The following is a 25,770-nucleotide window of genomic DNA, read 5'->3' as shown; positions in this document are numbered from 1 at the left end:
GCTGCATTCCTTAAGCCTCCACAAAGAAACTTCTTGTACAGCTGACTTCCTTTAACCCATCTCCCCAAAGCACCAATGCACAGTACCCTTTGTTCTCGGACTATGAGAAAGACTTTGTAAACATGTGGCCTTAAGTCTACAGTAGACAGGAAGAAACACAGACTTTACAGAATATTGTGGCCAAATGGAGGCCAGGATTGGCAGATGTGCCCTAATCTATCTGGCACATTTAGACATGGGTAGGGTAGAAGTGGTGGTGGTGATATTAAGTAATTTAGAGAAGGGTTTAAGGAACAGTCCTGAACGTGATTGACAGGGATCAGCCAGCAGGAATAGACATTCATCCCACACCAAACCCCAACTCACTCTGCTTCATTGCTGTGAACAGTGACGTAGTGACCCATGCCGTCTGCGTATGGACTTCTGGAGGTCAGCTCAGTTTTCAAAACTTTCACGGCCACTTTGCCGTTCTTCATGGACACCTGGCAAGTTCCTTCCTGAAAAGAAGATTCCAATTATACATGCAATGGAGACAACACCTCAATCCACAGCTATATTTACAATCTGATAACCAGCCACCTGAATTAAAGGAGACCATTTCAGAATAATGCTAGCAGAAGATGTATTGCATCTCCTGTAGAGCTTCAGACGTATTGCATCAACCATCCCAAGCCATGCAAAATACACACGGCTACTGACTTCTGTCTCTAATCCAGATCTTTCAATGTCTACACCCTTTTGTATCTTTTTTTCATAAAGCTCTTAACAAGAAACCAAATATACATAACGAGCTTGCTTAGATTCTAAACTAACTGTAAAAAATAGACCTGTTGAAAAGCTTTTGGTAGGGTGTAAAAAACATTAAGACATTTCTCGAAATATCAATAGCTAAACAAAATAGGGAACCAAGGGCCCGATGTAGGTAATCCCAGATTACCGATTCTTAAATAACGAATCATACCGATTCCGTATTTAAGAACTGGCAATCGGTATGTAGGTAATTTTACCGATTTAATTACCGAATCGGTATGATGCCCATAGGAATGAATGTCAATTACTGAATCGGTACCGATTCGGTAATTGGGGGAAACATAGAAGGGTGGCAGGGTGTCACTTTGACACCCTATTGCACCCCTCAATTATGCATGGGTGCACATGTTGCAGACATACATGCCCTTAGGGCATGTATGTCTGCAACATGGCACTGTTTTAAAAGCAAAAAAAATGCTTTTTAAAGGGTTTTCATTATTTACCACCAACTTCTAGTTGGTGTTAAATAACGAATTCTTAAACCCCTGTAGCACTGATTACAGTGCTACCTACATGTCAAAATACAGATTCGGTAATTTTACAGAATCGGTAAAATTACCGAATCTGTATTTTAACATGCCCCTACATCCCAAACTCCAAATACCGGTCGGTAACGGCCGAAATCGGTCGTTACCGACCGGTATTTGCCTTCCTACATCTTGCCCCAAGTGGCTTATCAAGATGGGTTCTAAAGGTGTCTGGGGCATAAGAGTTGTCGCGGAAGCCTAAAATATAGAGCTGTGATATGCAACCACTTCGACATATGGTACTAGTTCCAAAGAAATATTCCAGAGGAAGGGTCAGACAAAAGACAATTTAAGTTGCGGAACATACAATTCAGTGGCGTAGTGTATTGGGTGGCCGTAAAAAAGTGGTAGCTCTACGATCAGTTATCCAAGAACAGTGGCATAGTGCAGACTGAAAACACAAGAATGCTAGAAGTGTCTACCCTGTCTGCTTAGTGTTAAAGGGAACATTGGGGAAGAGACAAAAAGTCAACCTGTGTAAAACAGCAACCATTAGGCAACGTTAACACATTAGACCACAAGAAAAAAGGTAAAAATACAAAGAAAAAAGGTCAAGTGCCAAGCCTAACAGTGTGACAAAGTAGTACACATCTCCTAAGTACTAATGCCTTAGTGTTGTGGTGGTCATAAGAACGAGGAAGCTCTACAGAAGCCGTAAATAGGAATCTCTGTGAAAAAGCAGAAAATCAGACCACATGAAATGATGGGAGTGCCAAGCCTAACGTGTGACAAGGTGGTACATAAATCTCTTGGGTAATACTGGAGAGACTTGCCTTAGTGTCTCAGTAACCCTAATAAATAGGGAGCTTGACCAAAACCAGAAAAAACAACCTCACAGAAATAACAGTACATTAAACTACAACAATAAAGGGGAAGCTCCACAGCCTAACCACACAACATGGTGATATACAATATCTTGGGCACCCCCAAGGACTACCTTAGTGCCATGGTGGCCCTGGGAAAGTGTTCGATGGAAGTCACCAAACCAAGACTCGATAAATTGGCAACACATTGGACCATAAGAAGAAAGGGGAAATATCCCTGCCTAATCAGATCATGGTGATGCACAAAAGCGTTGTACAGCGGAACTTTATGGTTTGTGGACTTCCACTGAGTCATTACTGGATTATGGATAACCCCAATGAGCCCTTTCTGGAAGCCGCAGACCCGGGCCTAAGCAAATTTTAAATATATGGACCTCAAAACAATACACAAAATACAGAAACAACTATACATCAAACAAATAACCAAATGATGAAATAATTTATTTAGTTTCACCAACAGAAAAAATCTACATTTTTTTAATTTTAATGGAAAGATCTGAGCTTTTCTAAATTCGATTTTTAATTCAAAAATATTAAGTGATATATTATACCCTAGCATATCACCTTGTCTTTTTTCTACTCTTAATGCATACTCTTTTTGTCTGTGCTTCAATTGATGCCACCATCGTCCACTCTAGATTCTGTTTGCTGTACTCACTCTGCTCCCACAAATCAAGCTAAGGATACCAACTTAATCTTTAGTCTCCAATTTCAAATTCTTTCACATTTACAGAACGCTTATACATTTTTAATTTTACATTTTGCTTCATTATTTTTGATGTTTTACAAATGTATTAATTTGTAGCTTTCTCAACAGTCACGGACCCCCTGGTCAAGAACCGCTTACTTGGAGAACAACAGGGTCTACTGAAGCCTACTTTAGAGGCATAGCTCCTAATAATGAGGGGGCTCTACAGAAGCCCCAAATACCCATCTCATATGACAAAGGAGGGTTGCTTGCAGCCTACCTGAGTGGCATGCTGGTACAGGAGTCCATTGCTCTGGGTAGTTCTGAAGCCAAAGCCTGTGTAGTAGTTGTCCTGAAGAGTAGGGAGGTTTTTCAGAGACAACGTGAGGAAGCCGTTCCCATCGAAGGTCGCCGAACGGGAGATCTGCGGGAACAAAAAGACAACGCTGAGAAAATCTTTTCCCATTACATTTCACGCATAAACAAGGATGCAACAGATAGAGACGCATGGCCATAGATTGAAACAGTCATACAAAAGTGGATTTGCCAAGAGCAAGAGCTTTCGAGTGTAATAGGGAAATCCACAAGCCTATCTCTTTTCATCCTGATTTTAAACTCAGTCGTTCTTTGGCTGGGAACAGATTAACACCCACCCATTTCAGACAAACTCCACCCTGGGTGAGTTCTGCAAGCTTGACCTGGTGCTGTGCTGATTCAATGAATTTATTCACTGCGCTTGTGAGTGCAACTATTACCCTTTGGTTAAAAAAACGAACAATTATTGTCCCTCATTACATACCTTACGATGCATGGGGTAAACCCAATCCATAGCGAACACCAGGGAGTCTGTCCCCACTGAGATTTGGTTAAATAAAACGAGGATAGGGTTTTGTTTATCAACAGTAAATTTATATACCAAAATGGAAACATTTAATGTGACATCTGGCTGAATGAAGGTACTTGACTGTATTTTACCTCTGAAAAATGCAATAAAATAATATTAAAAAAGAAATGAAAGGAAACCATGCCGCAATCCTTCATGTATGCCCACAAACACTCATGCAAAACAGATTACCACCTTTATTTTCGCAGTCTGTTGCGCTGACTGAAGATGTACAGCCGTGCCTTATAGTACCTTAATACCAAGATGTATGGAAAAGTCCATAACATAAGAATGTGTGCAAAAGTGCCATTTCTCACAATATTAGTTGGAAATATATTTTGCTAAGTTTTTTTCATTGATTGCAGCTGCATGACTAAGACGACAAAAGAATGTTCGATGGGAGTTCATTATAGAACTTTATCACTAGTGACTGTATGACCCACTTTTTTTCATTTTGATTTTGTGCATTATCTTACACCGTCTGTGACTGTTGTGCACCCTTCTCAGAGGATGGGTGGGTGAAACGTGAAGTTAAATTTATACCCCAAAAATATTTGCTGCTGCTAAGCAATTGTTTTTTTTTGCAGCAGGATTCTGTTCTACATTCACATTCTGTGCACAAGTTAGCAAGTAGTACCCTTAGTTTACTTAGATGGGGTGTAAGGGTTATGCATTGTGAAATACTTTCTTAACCACTACCTAACATAATTGTAATCCCCTTTTCATCCCTATTCATACAACAAAGGACGGTAAATCCAAGAGTGGATTTTCGAGGCCCTGCATTGCATATGCCTAAAAAGTCAAATTTCCTTGGAATATTATTTTTGCTCCCAACGTTATTTGAGCTTGCCATTTTTCTCATGTCAAGTTTTTTACCTGTATATTTTAAAAAAACGTTTCCACTACCCAATGTATCTAACCACACCAGTCTTGCAAATGACCATGTCTGTGTTTGTGTTACCAAAGGTAACACAACTGCTTTGCCTTCCTAATCACATTGCTTCTTTTACGATATCGATGAGACTACAAAACCTGTCGCACTACATTAGTTCTTTGTGACCCCAGACCATCAACTCAAAACTCTGAGTGATGAGAGAGGTAAAAGGAGGACGACAGAGCAAGTAAGAAGCATATAGCTTTAGCATATAGCTCACTAGTCCTATTTTCTACATGGATGTCAATTCTGTGGTTCAGAAAGGGTGCTTATGATAACTATTTGTGTTTTTAAATCCCACACTGGTGCAAATATTTCTGTTTGTGTTTATAGAGGGCTCCTACACCACGGTGTGGTTTCTTGAAGCTTAACTGATTGACAGTCGTGCTGTTGCCATTATTAGAAAGGTGAAGCAGTCACTTTTTAGATGTTTACAATGCAAACCATTCTAAGATTGTAGGTGGCTCCTTCCACATTTAGTGCTTGAAAGGTGAAGGCCTGACAGTCTATATGAGGCAGCTGGACATGTGGGGCAATATCAGTCTTTAACGTGTGAAGCATTCATTCGAGTATGTACCTCTCTAGACATACAACTAAGTGAGCAGTCGCTGCTAAGATTCTTGGGGATCCTGTTTAACCAGTTATGCGCGACGCATAGTTTTGTCGTGTTTCATCACAGTCACAAAATGAACTCATATTAATGCAGGAAAAAGAACTCTCTTGGAACAACAACATATCTATCTTTAGCTACGTCTATTTATATTTCTTCGGTAAACATTCATAAACAAAAGGATAAGGAAACATTCATATACAGAAGGATAAGGAACTAAATCAATACAATAAAACATTTATTTAATAATAATGTAAATGTTTTATTGTATTGATTTAGTTCCTTATCCTTGTGTATATGATAGTTGTTTGTTGGGTTCATACAGGAATGTTTATGTGCATTTTATGAATATTTGAATGTGTACCGAAGATATATATATAGACGTAGCTAAAGAGAGATTTGTAATTGTTCCAAGAGAGTTCTTTTTCTTACCTGTCTCTTGGCAAGTGGGGGCGCTCCCTTCTTTTTGTTCTCATATTAATGCATACAACATATAAATGCAATATAGCGGACAAAACATCCTCGACTGTTATGTGGCTAGATAATAGGTCATTACTACACTATATAGCAGTCCTCCCCATCTAAGAACTTAGCACACCTTATATCTTTCCTCATTGCCTAAATCAATCAATTAAGCATTCATGTAAGAAGTGCAAATGACCCAACTCTCAAACCCTAGGACTTCTTGTTGATACGTTCTGTAATCCGGGAATCACCTGCCGCCCTGCAGTTTACAGCTCTGTGCACGTGTTCCACTTGAGTGTCATGTTCAAGTGAGTAAACTCCAAATACTCCAACTTTATATCTGATAATATTGTTGATAGGTAAGATCAGTGGAAAACCAATATAAATGTCTTGGATTTGACTGGACTGTTTTGGGGTTCTTCTTAACATGTGTTGTCAAGTCTTTAAGTACAAGTGGTAGTATTGTCCACTCGGGTCAGTTCTAGATTGTTGTGTATTTTGAAGCACCGTATGGCTCCAAGGCAGACATGTTATAAAAACAAGTGAAATAACATAATCTTAAGGTTTTTTAAGAAGAGTCAGGATAAAGGAAATACCAGAAAACAGGAGGAAAATAGCAGGTAAAGACTTCCTGGGCAGGGTTACATCTACGGATGTCAGTGGTCCTTGCAGTGACCTCTTAAGTACTGCAGAGGGCAGCCTAGTGCCAGATGTAGAGGAATGGAACGCTCCCAGAATGACAGCCCAATGGCTTGGGAACATTTATGAAGGGAAGAAAAAGTAAATTAACCTTTTCAAAGACGATATGGAGGTAGGGCTGAACATATTGCTTTCCTCCTCAAATTTGAACACATTTTCTTCAAACCTTTAAAGTTTAAACTGTAATGAAAAATGTTACTTAAGCTGTACCCATCTGTTGATCGCATGTGGTGCTGTAGATTCACATGCACTGCATATTCCTACCATCTAGTGTAATGAGAAACTTCTTCGAATGTTGCAAATATTCGGGCCCAACACTAAATGGCAGAGGTATTCAGGGCATGTGTATCTACAGCCACACATGCCACGAACAATAAGTTCCACAAAAGTAGGTTTTGAGAAAAAAAATAGTCACAAAAACTTACATTTCATGAGAGAATTGTAAAGAAATGGTTTGCAATAACTTCTTTGCAACAGCATTCATCAAGTGAAATTGAAATTCTGGCCACCTGGGGGCAGTGTCACAAATAGCTAACCTCTATGTAGAAACAGACACAAGAAGAATTTAATTTTAGATGAAAAATTAAGTATTGCAAATAAGCAGGGTAGGTTTGACTTTACTTATGATGGGTGGATCTTTAATTTACAATCATCCAAGGCGACATGTGTGCACCTTCTACTCACCAGCAGATCAGAGGTACAGCTGTAGCTCACGCCAATCGTGAACATGCGCTTCAAGTCGATATACCTATCCAAAGCCTTCAGGCCTCTCATGCAGCCTCGGATCGACCCCCCGTTGGGGAATATGGGCTGCAAACTGAGAAACAATGGTCAATGTTAGAAGAAAGTCCCTTGACATGGCATAAGTAGATCCCATTGATGTAACTAATAAGTACAGATTCACTAAGTAATCCCTTAGATATTTTTCTCCTCCAGTTTCACCCATTCTCATCCACCTTCTTTAAAACAGTTTTCACTACATCTCGCCTTCGGTCAAGTAAGAGATGGATATTCATCACTTCAAGCAACGTGAATAACCTCAAACAAAAATGTCCTGGTTTGTTGTTTAACGTACATCTCATGGCTAAAAAAAAATTGCTAAAAATATGACTATGCGACCACCCATGCGAACAGTCTGTCATGCACACCAACTCCACGCATACTATAAAATAATAAGATACAGAGGTCTTTAAAAAAAATATTCATCATGTTAAGTGGATGCAAGTGTGCATGGATCATGAAAAAAACAAGTGCCTCACTTTCTAGGAAAGAACATCAACTTGCAGGCCGAAGATTGATTATCAAAGTGTCACATAAAAGTTACTGAGGCTTCCAGTGAGGGTATGTTTAGTTAAATTCACTTGATTTTAAATATTTTCATGAGTTCAAGTGGGAACTATTACGTAATGCTTCTTGCCTTGATAGACCATTGAAAAACTTGTGAATTCTTCTGCTTTAGTAACTTTAAAAAATATATGCACTTTTTAAAGTTTGCTACTGGTAAGGCGAGTACTCCAAGGTGTGGAATACTCAAAAGAATGTTAATCTATGAAGCAAAGGGACGTTGAGAGATGAATGCCAATAGAACAGAGCCAGCGGGCCTTATCACAGTCCCTAATCGCAAACTAGATCTCACCTCTCTGGCAGGCTAGCTCGGGGAACTCCTGCTAGGAAGCACTCGGTGGCCGAATACAGCTTGATGTCTTCATGCTCAAGAGTAAAGATGGTCAATCGTTCACGGCGGATGAAAATCTTTTTTTTGCCTCCAGCGCTGTGCAGGATAATCTCAATCTGAAATGGACACAACATAATGTATTAAAAATGTGTTATTTCACCAACTTTTATATGGGGTTTCACCTCACAGGGGTCGCCTTGAGCAGTAAGCAAGCAACCTACCAGCGTGAGGGGACCTTGACGTTTACTGCCATGTTCTGAACTTGATTTAGCATTGGAGATGGACACCACAGAGAGATCACTAAATCCATGCATCGTCCTTAGTATATTTATTTTATGTTGTCCCCAAGCTTAAACTTGGTCGAGGGTGGCGAATTTTAAAATATTGCCCATTGGGTTGGATTCTGCCAAGATATTAGTCTCTGCCTGTACATGCTCTCACAGTCCAAGTAATTAGAGCTTGGGGCAAGATTCAACAACACCCTTAAAATGTGTGAAATCTCAAACTGTGCACACTACAGGGAGTTTCCCCACTTCATTTGAAAAGGAATTTTTCGGTTTAAAAAATAGGTTGCCTGATAAAGGTCTGGCAAACCTGTTTTAGCAAACATGTTCCGCACTAGTTGTCGCCTTTTTTAAACTTTGCAATCTTTGTGAAATCCCTAAATTTTGCAAAGTTTTGAAAGTAGCTTTATAAAGCTGCCAAGGAGAAAACATTTCAAGCTACTACACCACAACCTCATGCATGACCTTGCATATTCACATTTCTGTGCAGGCTCGCCATAACATGTTTGCAGTGTACCTATCGCAGCAGGGTCGATATGCAAGGCCAGTAATGGATTAGTCCGTGGACCCATAGCACAATGTCTTATCAATGCACCAATCAAGGGCCAAATATTTGGATTTCACCAATCAGTACAGACCTCAAAACATGACTCTTCTAAAGCACTGACTGGTGCAGTCTGTGCACACAACTCTTCCAGTTCACCAGTCAGTGCTGATGCAACCCTTCTTTGAGAATCCACCAATCCGGCCACAGTTAGCATCACTCTTGGGGTAAAATAAACATAGTGACATTCTCAGGACCTGGAGACCCATTAGTGCACGAGTGCCCAAGACAATGAGGCTTTGAGGAGTCTTGACAAGTAACACTGCGCAACATATCTTTTAACAACACACCGCGCACCTTCAGAACTTCAATATTCCCAGCAATGACTTACCAGAACCTTCACAAAAGAACTTTGGTAGGATTAAACATGCAATATATTCATTATGAGGATGAGATCTTTAACTTGAAAATTGAAATAAATTTGAAATTATGCCTCTTTCTTTTTAAAATGGATGTAAAAGATTAAAAGGGCAAATTAACTTTTCTTTTTAGGCTCTAACAGGGTAACTCCTCATAAAATATGTTTATTTTCTATTTGTATTTAAAATTATCATTTTGTTTTTTATTAAATAGATTGAGCATTTTGGCATTCATCCATCCCAGGATTCTCCGCTTGGTGTAATACAAGGCACAAAGTTTTTATGTTCGTAAAAGAGAGGCATATAGTTCAATTACAAAAGTGTTGGATTCAGCAAAGTAGGACAAAAACCAAGTCCAAAAAACACTGGTTGTGAGTTGCTATTATACAACACCAGAGACAGTGCTACAGATCTATTTTCATATGCAAGGATTTATACAATGCAAGCCCAGCTTCCCTCAGTTTTACTCTTTTCCCCCAACTTCCTTCAAGGCAGGGCATGATGCCGTAAGATGAAGACCAGGGTCTCCGATACTGTGAAATCGATTCAGGGGAAAACAAATGCTCACGGCCACCTTCCATTCCGCCCCGTCCATGGGTAGGTTTGTTACTGCTACCCTGTCACAATAAGACCATTAACTTCACATCACTCGTGAGGCAGGTCTGAGACTGCTGCCACGTCACCTTGGGGTCCTCAATCCCACATGATCCGTGGTGCAGTTTGTTACTGCCATAGTGTCCCTGTAGGAGCTCCATTTCACACTTCCCTTGGGAAAGGTTTATTGCTGCTACCCTATCATTGCAAGGCCTTTACTTTCACACCAAACATCGGGCAAATCTGTTTCAGGTGTACGCTTGCTCTACGACTTCTGTCGTCAGTTCTCAATAACACAGATTTATAACAGTTTCAGCCAACTCACAAAGGGAGAAACAAGTGGAGATACAAGACAGAGAGAAGCCCTGAAATACAACCGATATACTGTTCTGCATTTTCAGTAGACATTTTTGCTCCAATTTATGTCTCCAAACATTTCAGAAATAGGCATTTTGCTTTATAGACCTTAGACCAAAATGCCAGGAAACAGCTTGATAGACCTGTGCACAGCGGTGTTGCCACAGTCACTTATTTCATTTAACTTCAATGCATCCGTTAGAGGGGGGCGTTTTGGGCAGCAGAGAACGAAGCCACATTTGTGAACAAAACAAGCTTAAATATTGTTTATGAAAAGGTGCCTTGGCTCAGCTTTCAGAGAAGGTTGGTTTAGCAGTTCATAGGTAAGCATTTGAATGAATACTTAAAGAATAACCTGGCTATCATTATCCCACTTTATCACCAAATAACAACTCAGTTTGGGGTTGTCGTATATTTTGATATATAACCAAGTCCCAGAACTTGGGGAGAAGTTATAAACTGCATTATGACCGGGAAGGCTTCTAATGAGGCTGCTGTGAATTTCTTACCAGTTTACTGGAGGCACTGCTGATTGGAACAGTCGATAGGTCGATGCTCGATTTAGCCTGTTGCAGCCCACTGCCAAAGTCATAGTAAAGCGCGGGTTTCCCATCTTGCACGGCCAGGCAGAGGTATTGCCCCTAGAGGAGTAGAAACACCAGGTTGAGTCTAGATCTTCCAGAGAGCGGATTCCAGCTACATCCAGAGAACCCACAGTTGATGGCTGCCCCCAAACCACGTGATATGATTCACAACAAGCCTCACTTGGGCGCACCGAGAGCCGCGTAGTGTTTAACAAAGCCTGGCATCATCACACACAACAACCACGTGAACAACACAATTGAAAAAAATATTCAGAATCCATACAAATCAATACCTGCGATGGGCTTGAAGGAGCGCTGCATTAGTAAAAAGAAGGAACAGCAATTAGATGGGAGAAAAGACAGAAAGGCAAAGAGGGTGATCCAGGGGGTTCTGTCGCTGCCGCAAACCCAATCCCTCAAAACAAATGTTTGTACAAGAATTTGTAAAAGAGAGAATATGTCAGAGGAAAAGGAACAGGAGAGCAGGGTGTTGGACAAGACAGGACATGTAAAGGCTTCTTTGTGATAATGATATTCAGCTAGGAATGCTCCTGGAAGGCCCGCCGGTGGTTCTAGAATAATAATGCTCAATCATGCAAATTTGCTTGCGTACTTATAACTGAGGAAATGTGTATACATTCATTTGCGTACTGTAGAGCAACTCTTTACCCACAAACATGACCAATCAACACATTACTATGAGACTCCGGCCTCTGTCCCTTGCTCGACTCCGCTCACAGGAGTGAGTTGGTTTGGTTCTATTCCACACCCTTTCGGAGCATTGGCAGTCATTTCAATCTATAATCACTCTAACAAGTGAAATGTAAGTTTTGAAGTCCTGGTCTGAGAGGTTACTTGAGATGGTGGCTGGTAAAAGCATCACAAAGCTTCAGTGCAGAAAGCCACATGAAGTGTTCAGAGAAGAGAAGAGAAAATGAATAGCTATCACGACCTGAGAAAACTTTGTGGGCACTACCCACACTCAGGAATAGCACAGACTTGAGAGGGCCCGTGTGATACTCAGGAATGCAGGCTACGGAGTCCTTCAACCGAGCTCTAGTGACAGCCAACTGTACCGGGTTTATCCATCCTCAACCACAAGTCACAAAGTCCTATTTTAATGAGGCCCTTGTAAAAGAGGGATGACAATAGCCTTGCCTCTGAAAGGCATTAGCCAAACTTTTGGCTGCGTCAATGCTGAAAAGAAAAGGGAAAACGGTGCTGCTGATGTGGAAGCAAATTGCACAAGTGACAGCTAACTGTGCTGGGTTTATCCCTCCCTAAGTACAAGTCACAAAGTCCTATTAATGAGGCCCTTGTAAAAGAGGGATGACAATAGGCTTCGCCTTAACTTTTGGCTTCGCCAATGTTTGGTGCCAATGCTGAAAAGAAAAAAAAAGCTGCTGCTGCTGAAGTAAATCAGCAAAATCAAAAGAGCAACAAAACCCCCCATAAAGGATGGGCATCAACGTGAGGACATTTACACAATCATGCGTCACCACGCATTGCACACATATGCGTCAAGACACTGTGGCAGGTTTTTTTTTCTTTCACTCTGTGGTTGGCCCCCGTATGATGACATCTCATGTGAAAGTGTGCAATATAGCGCTGTGGTGGATTCTTTTACTTTACTGAAGAATGGGAGGGCCAGGGAGAAGGTGTGGGTGGGGTTGCAATACAGAGCGTAAGGGCATGGATTTAAAGGGGAAGCAGTGCATGGTGGACTGAGCAAAAGAACACACTCAACTCCAATGAAAGGCTTGAAGGAAAAGAAGAAAGTAGGGTCTTGACTGCGAGCAGTGGACGCATGCGACTCACCGAATCAGCTGGATGGTAAAGTAGCTATGATCCATGGGAGGCACACACAAAGAGGAAGGAATGCTTTTGAATAATAATGAATGGTCTGATAATCCCATGGTAAGCATTAGTATTGTAGTCAATAGGTCTTTCGAGAACCGACATCTAAAGCCTTCTATGGGCTAGACCTAAAACTGTTGTGGGATACATCAGAAAAAACATACATGCATAGGGTCACAGAAACCAAGATCGCCCTATGTGACTCCCCGGCAGCTACCCAATGACTTCCAGGGTGTATACTCACTTGAGACTCCAGAAAGAAGATTATTCCACTGTAAGACACCACTCGGACCTCCATTTCATATCGCTTTGTGAGCCCGGACTGAGTTCCCAGTTTAATTTCTGCATAGCCTGAACCATCAAAGTAAGACCCATCGGTTATCCATGGGTCGCTTGTAGACTTTGACCTTTGGATACAAATCAGAAGCCAGGAATTAAAAAAACATTCCATGTAACACAACCTGTATACTGGGGGTGCTTAAGAGACATATTTTACAAAGGCCACGCTAAGGTGCATCCTAGCTAGTGCGGTCTGCAGTCTGAGCCCATTGACTGCTTACAAAGATAACTGTCCTTATCTGGACCGGCTGAGTTCACAGACATCACTATGCTCAAGCTTCCAAACCCATGGCTGATGGATGGGTAGCCTTTCGATCACACCACATTATCCAAACCTCTCTTCCTCATACATCACAACCTTAATCCTATCCTTCTCAGGCCACAGCCCAAAGTATGACCTTGTAGCAGCACTCTTTTACCCACTTTTTCATGTGTTTAGCAGACAGTGATGAATGAAGCATGTGCCATCAAACTGAACAGAGATAACAAACATTCCCTTTCTCAATCCAATAAAACCAGAAACAGAAGGGTACATGTTTGTTCGAAGACTAAACTACCCAATGGGAACAGTTTTGGGGCCACAAGCTTGAACAAAAAGAAGCTTCACACTTAACATGTTCTAAGACACACAATTAAACCTCTAAATATTTATCTTCAGGGGGCATCCAGATTCCTAGACCAGGGTGAATTTCATACAGGCACTTCTAAATGCAGTTGTAGCTTCTATTATAGAAGACTCTTGAAAGCGATGGACGAATAGATTTTCTCCAGATCTATGGAGTTCTTCTACAGGTTGTGATCGACCTGACAGCATCCCTAGCTAGGGTCCTCCGAAGTATGATCCAAGATTAACAGCTCTCCAGATACAAGTGGTAGCTGGAGTACTATGGTTCATTAAGTGAAGAGTGTGATTAAACAGGCAAGTGGTAAGGTGTCTTGCATCCCTACGAAAAAGCAATTCATTACCTATTCATGCCTCAAAAGGCGCGCCTTTTAGGACGATTTAAAGTCTACCACTTGTAGGCTTAATGGGGCTACCTGCTATAAAGTCACTTGCATCGCAGACCAAAATAAGCCAGGGGCTTGAATCAATACAAGAGGGTATGGCATCCTACACAGCTTTTAAATCTACTGGCATTGGCGAAGTCAGGGAAAAACCATTCACCCCACAGTGGCAGCTGCTCATAGCTCTCAGCACCTTTGTTCCATTCACTGAATAGTGATCTTGTGAGTATCTGGTGCAAATTGAACACAAGCCCCACATTTTAAAAAAGCACTTTATCCCTGGACATCATATCAACTTTAATCTCATGTTACCTGCTGCAGGGCTTATCTCGGGATGTGTCCAGGTCAAAAGTCTCTTCGAAGTTGTACAAACTGATCACCTCTTCATTCAGCGTGTCCATCTCAATGCAGCCGATGAAGTTGGGAAAATTCAATGTGGCAGGAGGCTGACCCACAAGATGAGAAAAACACAAAATTAAATACACTTTAAGTTCTGCCTTTGCCTAAGTTCTGCCTTTGCCTGTACACACAGTCTATTAATTGTGCTGACCACAAACATCTTATCTATTACATGCACAAATGAAAGGAGTCAGCAAACTCCGATTACGGTCACTACAAGTCCTGATTTATGACTTAAGCGTTGTACGCCCTTTCCAGTTCCAAAACCTTCAGAGCTTTCACCCAGAGCCAGTGGAAAGAGAAAAGCATTGACCGAAATAATATTAGATATTATACAGCATCGGATTCCTTGGGCACAAAGAGACACAAAATGTTATTTCCTTCCCAAAATCTTCCACCAACACTCACAAATAAGAATGCAAACATTCACAATGTAGAGCATGAGAATGCAGCCCTGTGTCTCAGCTCTAATTGGCTGTTGCCAACCAATCAGTGTGAAGCTGGGGGTTCAGAACACTGAAAGAGTTTTGTGGTGACTGACACATGGGAAATAAGGATGATGATGAGGATGATGATGAAGATGCATGTGATGGATAATGTATGAGGAATAACTGACTATGGCGGAGGAAGCATGGATTTGGAAAAAAGAATGAGAATAAATGAGAATGTGTTTAAGTATGATGAATACGAGTAAGGAATGATGATAGAATGTAGTAAGGATGAGAAGTGAGGAAGGGGGATGAGGAGGAGGGCATGGTGAATGAGGGATGACGACTAGTAGGGATCCGAAATCAGCGATGTGAGACGTATGCATGAAACATGTGGAATGAGGGGTGGAGAGTTATATGATGGATGTGGTATGACAAGCAGAGATGAGAAATAAGGAAGGGGATTTGAGGAGTCATGGAGAAGGGTGATGGATGAAGATAAGAAGGGATGAGGGTTGACAAGTAAGAAACATGGAGTGATCGATTAGTGATAATGGATAAGAAGTTAAGAGAAGTAAGGAATGAGGGAAGAATGAAAGGGAAGATGGATTGGGGGTTAGGAATAGAGGATGAGGAGTGAAGGATGAAAGATGAGAAGTAGGGATAAGAGGTGAAGGATAACAAGTGAGAATTGCAGGCTGAGAAGCAAGGGATGAGATGTATGGACGAGAACAGAGAAATGAGTAAGTCCTAAAATGGATGTTGAGGTCACAGGTGTTTGTGGAACACCAATGTTCACGTGCTGTTGTTGAGGATGCTCATGCAGGGAACGAAGACGCATTAAGTGCAGCTTATGCCGTACTGGGGCTTATCCCAGTCTAAATTGGGAGTGGATGGTGGTTGTTCGTGATTGCTACTTATTTATGTTAACACTTCCACTTGCATGGTGCACTAAGTAGCAATCACTGCGATCAGTTAATGCTGCCGTGTCCTGTCTTTATACTTGTTTGGTAAAAAGTGAGATGGAGGCAGATACTGGGGTGTATGGTGGTGGGAGGATATGGGAGGAAGAGACTGGGGGTGATGGAGTGGGGTTCCCCCGAGCATGTGTACGGTCTATTCCACCCACAGCGAGCACCGTATTCTCACACTTTACCCTGAAGTCTCCCTGTACATAAGAGAAATAGTTCATCCCCGAGACGCGCTTTAGCAGATCCACCTGAAGGTGAACATTCTATAATCCATTTAGCCAATCTGTTTGACAAACACCATAGAGGACATGTTTTCAAAACAAATACACAGTGGATAAATTTCAACATAAAGCTACAAGAATAACACAAGGTCACCACAATGTGCTGCTTATTCACTAATAAGATGGCAGATATAATAATGAAAATTCACTTCTTTGATTGCTGTAAAGTAACAGTGTCCAACGTTGGCCTGAACCAAGGCAGAATTTTCAAGATAACCGATGACTAAGAAAACTATTCCCATTTAGATTCCATGTATTTAAATGCATCTGCATCATGTGGCTATCCTAAATGCCTTGCACAGTTCCTGTCCTTGTGAATCAGTGCGGAATACCACTGATGGAGAGGTAAAGTAAGCGTTCTTTTAACAAACAACATCAGACAAAGTGAAATGCATGTCAATTGTGCCATGTAACTCAAGCTTATCCATCCAGACATTCTGTGGCATAAAGTGCCTTTGACCAGGCTCCCCAGCACTTGCTTTACTGTCATTACAAACACATGCACTACTTACCTACTTCAGGTGTGTCAAGCAGGCTCAAGATATTGAACAAACACCAGCCCTCAATACATTCCTTAGAAGAAGGCTCAAAGCAGAACGCATTCTTACCACAAAGGTAGAAGGATAGCCACCCACGTAGAAGACCACCTGGCTGGGATTCAAGTTGAGCAGCCCCTGCTTGCCTTTGGATGTACCGTCTGCCTTTGTCTCGTGAAGATTCTGCTTCTTTTCCACAATCACAGACATGTGACCATACTGGAGTATCCTGCGTAGAGCACGGTGGACATTACGAGTCAGAGACGATAAGAGGAATGGAAATACAATGCAAGTAAGACGAGAAATGGCAAATAGTGAAAGGAGGAATGGGAAGCGAACTGGAGTAGAATTAAACCAAGAATGATGATTAAAGCTCAGCCTACCCAAGTGTGGCCATTGCCAAATACAAGTATTATTCTGGTATAATAGAAAGAGCTTAATGTCCACGTCATTGGCATTTTCAACTCTTACTGCCATGTGCTTCTTGCCACCACATTTTATGTAAATCTAATATTTAAGCAAGAATTGGCCTGGGAAGGTCAATCTGCAGTGAGGGTATGAAGCATACTGCATCAAAGAATCTGCTATTGGAATCTACAGATTTACGCATTACAGCATATTTATTGTATTGTAATTGAATTTATATAGCACTTATTACCCCTGGCGAGGTGTCAAAGTGCTTTTTTCATGAGTAGCACGCTACTCCGGAACCCATAAAGGATTAGTGGTGCTCCGGAACCCATAAAGGATTAGTGCTGAATTAGTATAGTGAGACATGAAGTAATTTGAGTGGTGGACATGTTAGTCAGTTATTTGGATTGAGAAGGATAGTGGAGGGATAGAAGAGGGAAAATGTTTGCATCTATATAGCGCTTACTACCCCTGATGAGGTGTTCAAGCGCTTTTCGGTGAGTAGCATGCTACTCTGGAAACCACACAGGATTAGTGGAAATTAATATAAGGAAATATCCAATTAATTTGAGTGGTGGGCCTGTTAGTCTGTTATTTGGATTGTAAAGGAATAGTGGAGGAAAAAAAGAGGGAAGGGTCTAGGTTTTTTTTTTTATAGCCGTAGAAGGGGGATTGGGATGAGTAAAGAGGAGGTGTTCATGCCACAATAGGACACACAAAAGAAGTCTGCCATTCTTTCTCCCAATAGTTTGTTAACGGTCTACTGTCTTTTTCCCTAAGGAACATTCTAATCACTTTCCAAATCCTACAACAAAGTAAAAAGAACATTCTATCTGTCTGTACTCCAGAGGCATACTTGAATTCTTTGTTCTTTGCTTACTTTTGAGACCCCTGGAAATTGTAATTTATAGTTCGAACGGTCTGCAGCCTTTAGTGATCACCGAGTAATATCAATCTTGAGTATGTTTATAAGTTTAAGTTTGTGAATATTATGCAGTAATAGGTGTTTATCCATTTATATTTTGTGTGCAAAATCCACTGTGTTTCCATTTTCCTCCGGCTTTGAATGGAAGATCATGCAGTGGAAATAACCACATTTGTGGCAGAGAGATAGCTAACTGAGCTGGAGTCCTAACCGGTCCCAATCCCAAAATCGGTCGCCTAGAACTTTCCTCCCTTGCAACTGAAAGCAGTAAAGCCTTTCTGGAAGATGTTAACTAGGAATGAAGAGGGTGTTTCCACCATAGCTTCTAGCGTTCTCAAAATCTGTCCACAAGTACTCTATGCAGGGGTCTATAAACAGTTAGCACTGGCATCAAACTGAAGACTCAAATACCAAAGTGATATGTGTAAACCATGTCCATCCATTAGGTTGTGTTGAAATTACCTTTCGATGCTGATAGTGGCAAACTGCTCACTGATCTCCTCGTCAATTGTCAGCAGGGTGGGGTCTTCATCTCCAAGCCTGTAGACCCACTCCATCTTTCCCTCTCTCATCACAACACCAATGTAGTCTCCAGATGCCTGAAAGAGATTTCACAAAAGAAAATGTACTAAGAGTGCAGGGGAATGGCAGATTGACTGAGCACCAATGCAGAAGCTACAGAGAGATTCCTGGAGTCACGAAAAAGCCTGACGTTCAGAGTGCAGACAGCACACTCCAATATGTGAAGCTGTTTCATACACAAGCCGTGAAATGACAGCCCAGATAAAGAGCAAGAGAACATGGGGCATCTCTTGCCTGAAAGCTCAGAATCCACTCACGAGTAATAATGGATGCTACTGCAAATTACGAAAAGCAACATAACTTTACAAGTGCAATAAATTCAGGATAAGATCTCAAAGAGGCAGTGGAGGTGCAGAACTCAAAACATAGAAGGGCAAATCACAATAGTATATTTATAATTGTAGTCAAAGGATCACATGAACTGCACATAGGCTGCGTAGACTTACAACTCACTATAGAAGCGACAAAACCAAAGCTAATGCATTTTCAGAAGCACTGAAATCTAAATTCTAAAACTGTGAATGAGTCATAACATAACACACCAATACTGAACAATCAACTTTTTTGAAATATTATCCAAACCAAGGGGGTCGTTGATTGTGGTTAGATCTTAAGTTCGAATTACTAATGAAATGTTTTTACATGCTGAATGCTGGTAGAGACCATGTAAACATTTATTTTGTGAGGTATTCATTCATGAGGCAATCGGTTCGTAGCACTAACTGGCTTCCAGGTCCAATTCCAAGGTCTCCTGTGTGATAATGAGTTAGGTGAGATGCAACAGGTTGTGGTTATTTTTCTTAGTGTCAAAAAGATTGTGATTACATGATAGAACTGTGAGAGACCGTGAGAGACTGGCAGCGTCTCTGGTACAGCGAGAGATGGGCCCTGGAGCCACCATGCGAGCTAGGCCCTTCATGCTACTGAGAAACATGGGCTCTTCTGGGCACCATGGACATGAACTCTTGTGGCATAGTGAAGCATGCAAGCACAGGTCTCCTTGCACAACACAGGCCTATGTCTCACAGTGCCAGAAGAAACGGTGCCACATTGTGCAAGGCGTGCCCACGCCTTACTGTGTCATGAGACATGGGTTCTTTTAGTTCATTCAGCTGTGTAAGTTCATGGCAACATGATACATGGATATTCATTGCACCATGAGACATGGCAATTATGCCACAGTGACATATGAGCACTTAAGAACCCATGATACATGGGCAGTCATGACACAGAAGCACCCCTGGCACTGAGCTACATGGACATTAATGGCGCCATGAGACATAGGCTGTACTTTGAGACAGTGCATTTATTTCACTAAGTACGGGTATTAAGGTACTGAGACAGAGACATTGAGACATTGCCAGTCCTGGCACCGAAGACACAGGGACACCAAATCTGGTAGGAGATGGTTGTGGAATTTATTCAATGGCTTGCAAGTTGAAATGGGGGACTGCTCGCATAGTGACAAACAAGATAATAAGTTCACATTCTTACGTCTCTAGGTCCAAGGTAAAGGACGAAGCGTGTAGGGCTGTCCTCGGTCTGACGCCTCTTCTTTCCTTTAAATTCTGGGTTCTGGATGTAAAACTTAAGGGACGTGTAGGGGGCAAGATCTTCAAGATTGCTGGGGGTACGCATCAACACACCAGAATTGCCATTGAATTTCATTGGGATCTTCACCTAAAGAAGAACGGGCAAAAAAAGTGAACAAACAATGTAAACCAATATCTTCAAGCCCCTGACCACACCACATTTTTTTTATTGTTTGCAGTTTTATATAAAGTGTCCCCTTGGTCCAAGGGCATTAAAGCACTTTACACCAGATCAGATTTTTTTTCATAGGCATAGATTTCCCTAGAATCACGTGATGTTGAGCTGGCGCAGGGACTCAAACCTGCTTCCTCAATTCTAAAGGTGGCAGCTCAGGCTGCTGTGCCACACCCCCACTTCTCACAACAAACACTTAACAAGTACTTTGACAAATGCACGTAAAAACTTCAAATAACTTTTTCCCAAGTCACATTGGCATGCTATCAAACCCATTGTTATCTGGACTACTACTCAGCCAAAAGGACCACCAATGAACTAGTCCTGCAATAGCGTCCTCCTTGTTTCCGGCCTATAAGCCATCCGGTCACTTGAACAAGTCCTCAACTGTGCTACCTTCACATTGGCCTTGCTTCACACTCCACCTACTCGTATAAACATGAACACCAAGAGTACTCTTTTACTGCGCACCACTGCTTCCTCCGTCTGCATGAAAGTCCTCACAAGCTCACCATCTCCAAATTACAGATTTAGGTTGTTACACGCAAGGGTGCTCGAACACATGAAAGTAATCCTCTTTGATCTTCGATCTGTACCTACCCCATGCACCTTCAAGGTAACTACCAGAGAGCACTGTCATCTACTTGTCAACAGCCCCTCCTTCACCATATGCCCCACCATGAATCCCCGGCCTGCTTTACTATGTTCAAACCTTTATTTATTTATTTATTTATTTTGAAAGTTTTATATATTAAAGGGCAATGGTCAGTGTTTTATACCTCTACTCCCTTCCACCTACAGTGGTGTTCTCAAGTAATGCAGGTGGCAACATAGAGAAATACTTATAGAGATGTGTTAAAAAATAAAGAAGTGTTTCCTCTTATGCTGAGGAAATCTAACGGCAAGTCTTGAAATGGGCAAAAACACTCCTGTTAAGGGTCCAACAAGTTATCAAGAGTCTTCAGCATATGATAGCCAAAGATTTCCTTCTTCCTCTCAGTAGCGGGTGGCGCAGTGCCACAGATAACAGCCCCTCACACTGTGACACAGTACAACAATCAGGTTAAAGAAATCTATCATTCTTGAGCACTAAGCAAACTTTGCTCCAAGAAAGCAGGCAGTCAGGGGCACTTAAAGGGTTATCATGTTCACATGAAAGGCAGAATACAGGTGAACATGCGAACAGCTACCCAAACACAGACCTTAAGGCCAGCTAATGCTCTTTCAAGGAGCCCCCCATAGCATAGTGAGCAACAGGCAGTGCAAGATGGGGACATGGCCAGGATCCTGTGAAGTGGGGTTGGACCTCACAAATCTAAACTTAAACCCTCAATACTTTTATCCAACACACCCATCAGATCTGACAAACAGGATGTGCAGGTCCTGTGCTTCCTTAAAGCAGATAATTCCTCCAAGTTCAGGAGATTCAGGTGTTGAATACCAGAATTACACTTCTCTTCGCTCTTGAATAAAACACTGTGTGAAGCTCGTTAGAGTGTAGCGTGAGGACTGCACCAGATTCCATAATGGAAGCATCATGGTTTGCTCATGTTTGGGGTCTTTCTTCTGCGAGCCATGTTCTCTGTGCGTTGGGGACCTGTCTGTGGATGTCCCTCTGCCACTCTGTATGGCCTCCTTGTACTCCAAGGATGCTTTATATTCATTAGCCCATTTCACAACAGCTCATGTCATCTTCTGCATGCAGTGTTCCTACCTTACTAGCAGCGTTCCTGGCTTGGGCAATCAGCTGACGGATCTGCTGGATTTTGTCTGAAATGCTACCATTTTGGCTTTTTCGTTTCTCCAAGTTGTTCAGTTTCTGCAGAAGAAGTGGAACAGTGCTGTCCAGATCGGAAACTAAATATTTTTGGCAGGGAAGAGACCAGGAAGAGGCAAAAAAAAGAGCAGTTAGGAACAGAAAAGTCACAAACCTAGAAGAAGGCAATGCCCCCATTTAAGAGATTATCAGGTGGACAAGATGAGATTATCTGATATATACAACAAGGCAGATAAATCAGGTCTTTGGATAGCAATGGTGCCAGGAAATGTCTCCATAGGTCTCCATACCCAACTGGATGAAACGAGACAAAACTTTGAAGATGAATCCGTCAGCAATTATTTATATGATTATGTGAATAAAGAAGCTATCTAGCATTTACCCTCTTAATTTGTTGATGGCTCCTTTTACCTTCCACTACAACCATTCTGGAAACTCAAACATACGTATGGGCAGAAATGTTGCCTTCTAAGAAGCGTTGCCAGTTGATTGAAGTAGCATTTTTTAAGTTTACTGAAAAACGCCCCTCAATAGTTTCTTTTTTATGGCTTTGAATTTGTATGTTACAAGCCCTCCCAACACCCCCTCCCACCCCATATCCATTGTCATCTCTCTCTCGCCCACTAGTAGTGACTAGTGCAGGACTTTCCTCCCATTGCCTCGCTTCTTCTCTCTCAAGCTACCAGTCACCCCCATATAACCATCAGATCTCAACTCCCCCAAGATACATTTCAAAATGGACTCACCAGATGAATCTGCTTCTTGCACGGCTTGGCTCAAATCATTGTTGGTCATGTTGCCGTACTTCTCCGTCCATTGGTCAATATTTTTCTTCATGTCGGTCACTGCATTATTCACTGCGGTGGCCTTGGCACTAGCATCGGCAGCTGATGTCTTGGCAGCTTGGAGAGTATCCGCCACATCACCTTGGGTACAGGAAACATACACGACATTTAGTGGAAGACGTGCAGACCCTCACCCCAGGAGAACGTGAACTTCTACCAAAGTCAATATCGCAGGAGTACACTAGAACAAAGTGCAACCTACCCATGTTTACATTGAGACTGTCCAGGGTAGACTGTAGGTCTTTCCGCAGCTGATCCTTTTTGGTCTTGGCGTCTCTGAGCCGGTCCTTAGCGTCCTGAAGTCTTTTCTTCACATCTTTAAAGAAAGTTTAGATTTTTAACCTGCACTTTCTTCCAGTCTATCATTCAATAGTCAATGGGTTTCAATGTTTTTGTGTGGTTTACATCAAAGACAACATCTAATAAAGATATACGTTGTGTGACAGCAGAAAATGGGCAATGCTCATGTTCCATTGTTTCTCCCAATTTGAGATGAATAGAGAAGGAGAAACCTATGCCCTTAAAAAATGCAGACCTCTAAGAGAGGACGTGGCCTAACGGCTAGGTCGGTTGATCTCAAATCGTGGGAACCGGGTTAGTTTCTAGGCAGGGAAGCTCAACATCCTGTGATTCTGGCCAAATCATGTAATCTCCCCGTGCCCAACAAAAAATGAATGTGTCCTTGTGTAATGCAACTGGTGCTCATGTAAAGCGCTCTGCTACCTGATACCTTAGGGTCAAGTTAGCGCTATATAAAAAAAAACTCAGACAAAAAGATAAAGGGATGAGCGAAGAATATATTAGTGGTCACTAAAAAATAATGCAATTCATGCAGACTCGTAAAGGAATGGTTTACTTACTACCGCTTTCATCTCTGGCACTCAGAAGACTCCTACATAGCCCTGTACGCATGAGTAATGGGAGCACAGGATCTGCATGTGTGGGTCCCATAAAAGTTTTGAATCTGTGAGCGACAGGAATGTTTTCTTACCCCCATTTAATTGACTTTGTTCCTTCTTTGCAGCTTCCTCGAGGGTCCGGCTCTTTTTCTTCAGATTTTTGGCTTTCTTATCAAGGTCTTCTGCCTCAACACTCTGTAAAAGAGCAGAAATACAAGTTGGCACAAGCAAAAGATGGTCATGAGCCTAGAAATACCCACCGTCCCTCGAAACAACCGATGATGAAGACATAAGATCCACCTACTGGTTAACTTTCCGCTCTACCTTATTTGGTAAGTCGGGTTTGAGTGAATAAAAAACATACAACCTCATGCAGTGTAAGGCAGCGGCAGGTCACTAAGAAAAAGCTCACATATACCCGCTGTGCACAGCAAGGGCAGGGATCGGAGGGACAACCAGTCGGGCATGGGCTAAATGTCACTGCTCATGCCTACCCCAAGAAGCATGGGGAACTACATCTTCTCAGTTTCTTCCCTCATAGGACACTGTAAGGAAACATGCCTTTTGCAGGTTTATCCCCACTTTTTGCTCCTAATTTGACTTCTGGGTACTGGTGTAATGTCTTGAGCCCTGCTAGACAGGACCAAGTGCATGTGCTCTGACCCTTAAAATGGTTCGTATTTAATTGGCTTGCCCACAACTGGCATAGCCTAACTTACTTCTACGTCCCTAGTGCATGGTACCAGGTGTACCCAGGGCCTGTAAGTTAGAGTCCCCCAGGGACTGCAGCATTTCTTGTGCCACTCTGAGTGGGACAAGGAAAAACATGGCTCCCAGTCTGCCACAGCAGACGGGAAAAGCTGTTTTAAACTCCTAACACGACTTTGCCATTTAAGATAATGGCAAAGCCCAAACCTACCCTTTTAATATATGTACATCACCCTTAAGGTAGACATAACAAGCCCTTAGGCAGGGTGCTATATGTTAAAAAGTGGAACATGTACTTCTACATGTGCTAGCAGTAAAAACCCTAACTTCTTGTTTTTACTGTCTAAAGGCTAGTAGTCCTATTGGCAAGGGCAGTGTTACAGGCTAACACCTCGATCCTGCTAACGTCGGAATGAGGTCACTAAACTTGGTACTGTAACGTATCAAAAGAATCAGTGCATTAAATCTGATTTAATAGTTAAATAGAATTTAACGTCACTGGTTGGCAAAGCGCCACTTTGCCACTTTAGTTGTCTGAGGTTTCCAATGCATGTTTACTGTTGTAGTCAGAGTCTGTCCTGCAAACATATATCTGCTGTCTTGGGGAGACGTGCTAACAACTCCCAGAAAAGATAATAGAGGCCAGCCACTGGAGGAGTTGCTTGCATCCCACAGGCAGTAAGTCATCTGGGTGTTTGCCCAAAAGATAAGCTTCAAAGGTGAAGCCGCCTTTGAAGGGTAAATGGGGAACATTTGGAAAGGGGGGGCTGCTCTATTGCTTAGGTGGACAGGCTGGCACTAGGGATGGGGCAGGGGAAACCAGTTGACAAACCAGTTTTCCAGGGGTGTGTAGGTCCCTTGGTAGCCACACTCCTATAGGCGCTGCCAAAGCGGGTTCAACCTTCTTCGGATTGGGCAGAATGGTGCATCCTGGGAAAGCCAGATACCACACTTCCCAGGAAGTGGTCATCAGGAAGGAAATAATCTGGTAGCCCTTTGACTACCAACTGCATCCTACCCTGAAGGCATTTTCTGAACATAAATAGGGCACCCCTGGCACCCAAAAACAGATCTTGACTGAAATGGAAGGACTGCCCTGCTGCACCGAGTTCCCGGCGGAGAAAGGCTTCATCGACTTGGACT

The 25,770-nt window shown here is 42.1% G+C and overlaps 1 protein-coding gene across 2 annotated transcripts in view; it reads right to left on the bottom strand.

Annotated features, from left to right (window-relative positions):
* The window catches only part of LAMA5 (laminin subunit alpha 5), a 398,257-nt gene that overhangs the window by 53,416 nt on the left and 319,071 nt on the right, over nucleotides 1-25,770 (bottom strand). For both annotated transcript variants that reach the window (XM_086932859.1, XM_086932860.1), the window contains exons 57-70: nucleotides 24,012-24,114; nucleotides 23,223-23,336; nucleotides 22,922-23,101; nucleotides 22,113-22,255; nucleotides 20,126-20,311; nucleotides 18,512-18,648; nucleotides 16,786-16,942; nucleotides 14,411-14,544; nucleotides 12,999-13,161; nucleotides 10,823-10,954; nucleotides 8,077-8,231; nucleotides 7,125-7,257; nucleotides 3,130-3,273; nucleotides 367-497 (exon numbers count right to left, since the gene is read on the bottom strand). In XM_086932859.1, coding sequence (XP_086788985.1) covers nucleotides 367-497; nucleotides 3,130-3,273; nucleotides 7,125-7,257; nucleotides 8,077-8,231; nucleotides 10,823-10,954; nucleotides 12,999-13,161; nucleotides 14,411-14,544; nucleotides 16,786-16,942; nucleotides 18,512-18,648; nucleotides 20,126-20,311; nucleotides 22,113-22,255; nucleotides 22,922-23,101; nucleotides 23,223-23,336; nucleotides 24,012-24,114 — 2,012 coding nt within the window. The remainder of the gene's footprint in view (nucleotides 1-366; nucleotides 498-3,129; nucleotides 3,274-7,124; nucleotides 7,258-8,076; nucleotides 8,232-10,822; nucleotides 10,955-12,998; nucleotides 13,162-14,410; nucleotides 14,545-16,785; nucleotides 16,943-18,511; nucleotides 18,649-20,125; nucleotides 20,312-22,112; nucleotides 22,256-22,921; nucleotides 23,102-23,222; nucleotides 23,337-24,011; nucleotides 24,115-25,770) is intronic.

This window comes from Lissotriton vulgaris, chromosome 7 (assembly GCF_964263255.1).
Source record: "Lissotriton vulgaris chromosome 7, aLisVul1.2, whole genome shotgun sequence".
NCBI lineage: Eukaryota > Metazoa > Chordata > Amphibia > Caudata > Salamandridae > Lissotriton > Lissotriton vulgaris.
The sequence above is the reverse complement of the archived record's forward strand: the minus strand, read 5'-3'. Positions and strand labels throughout refer to the sequence as shown.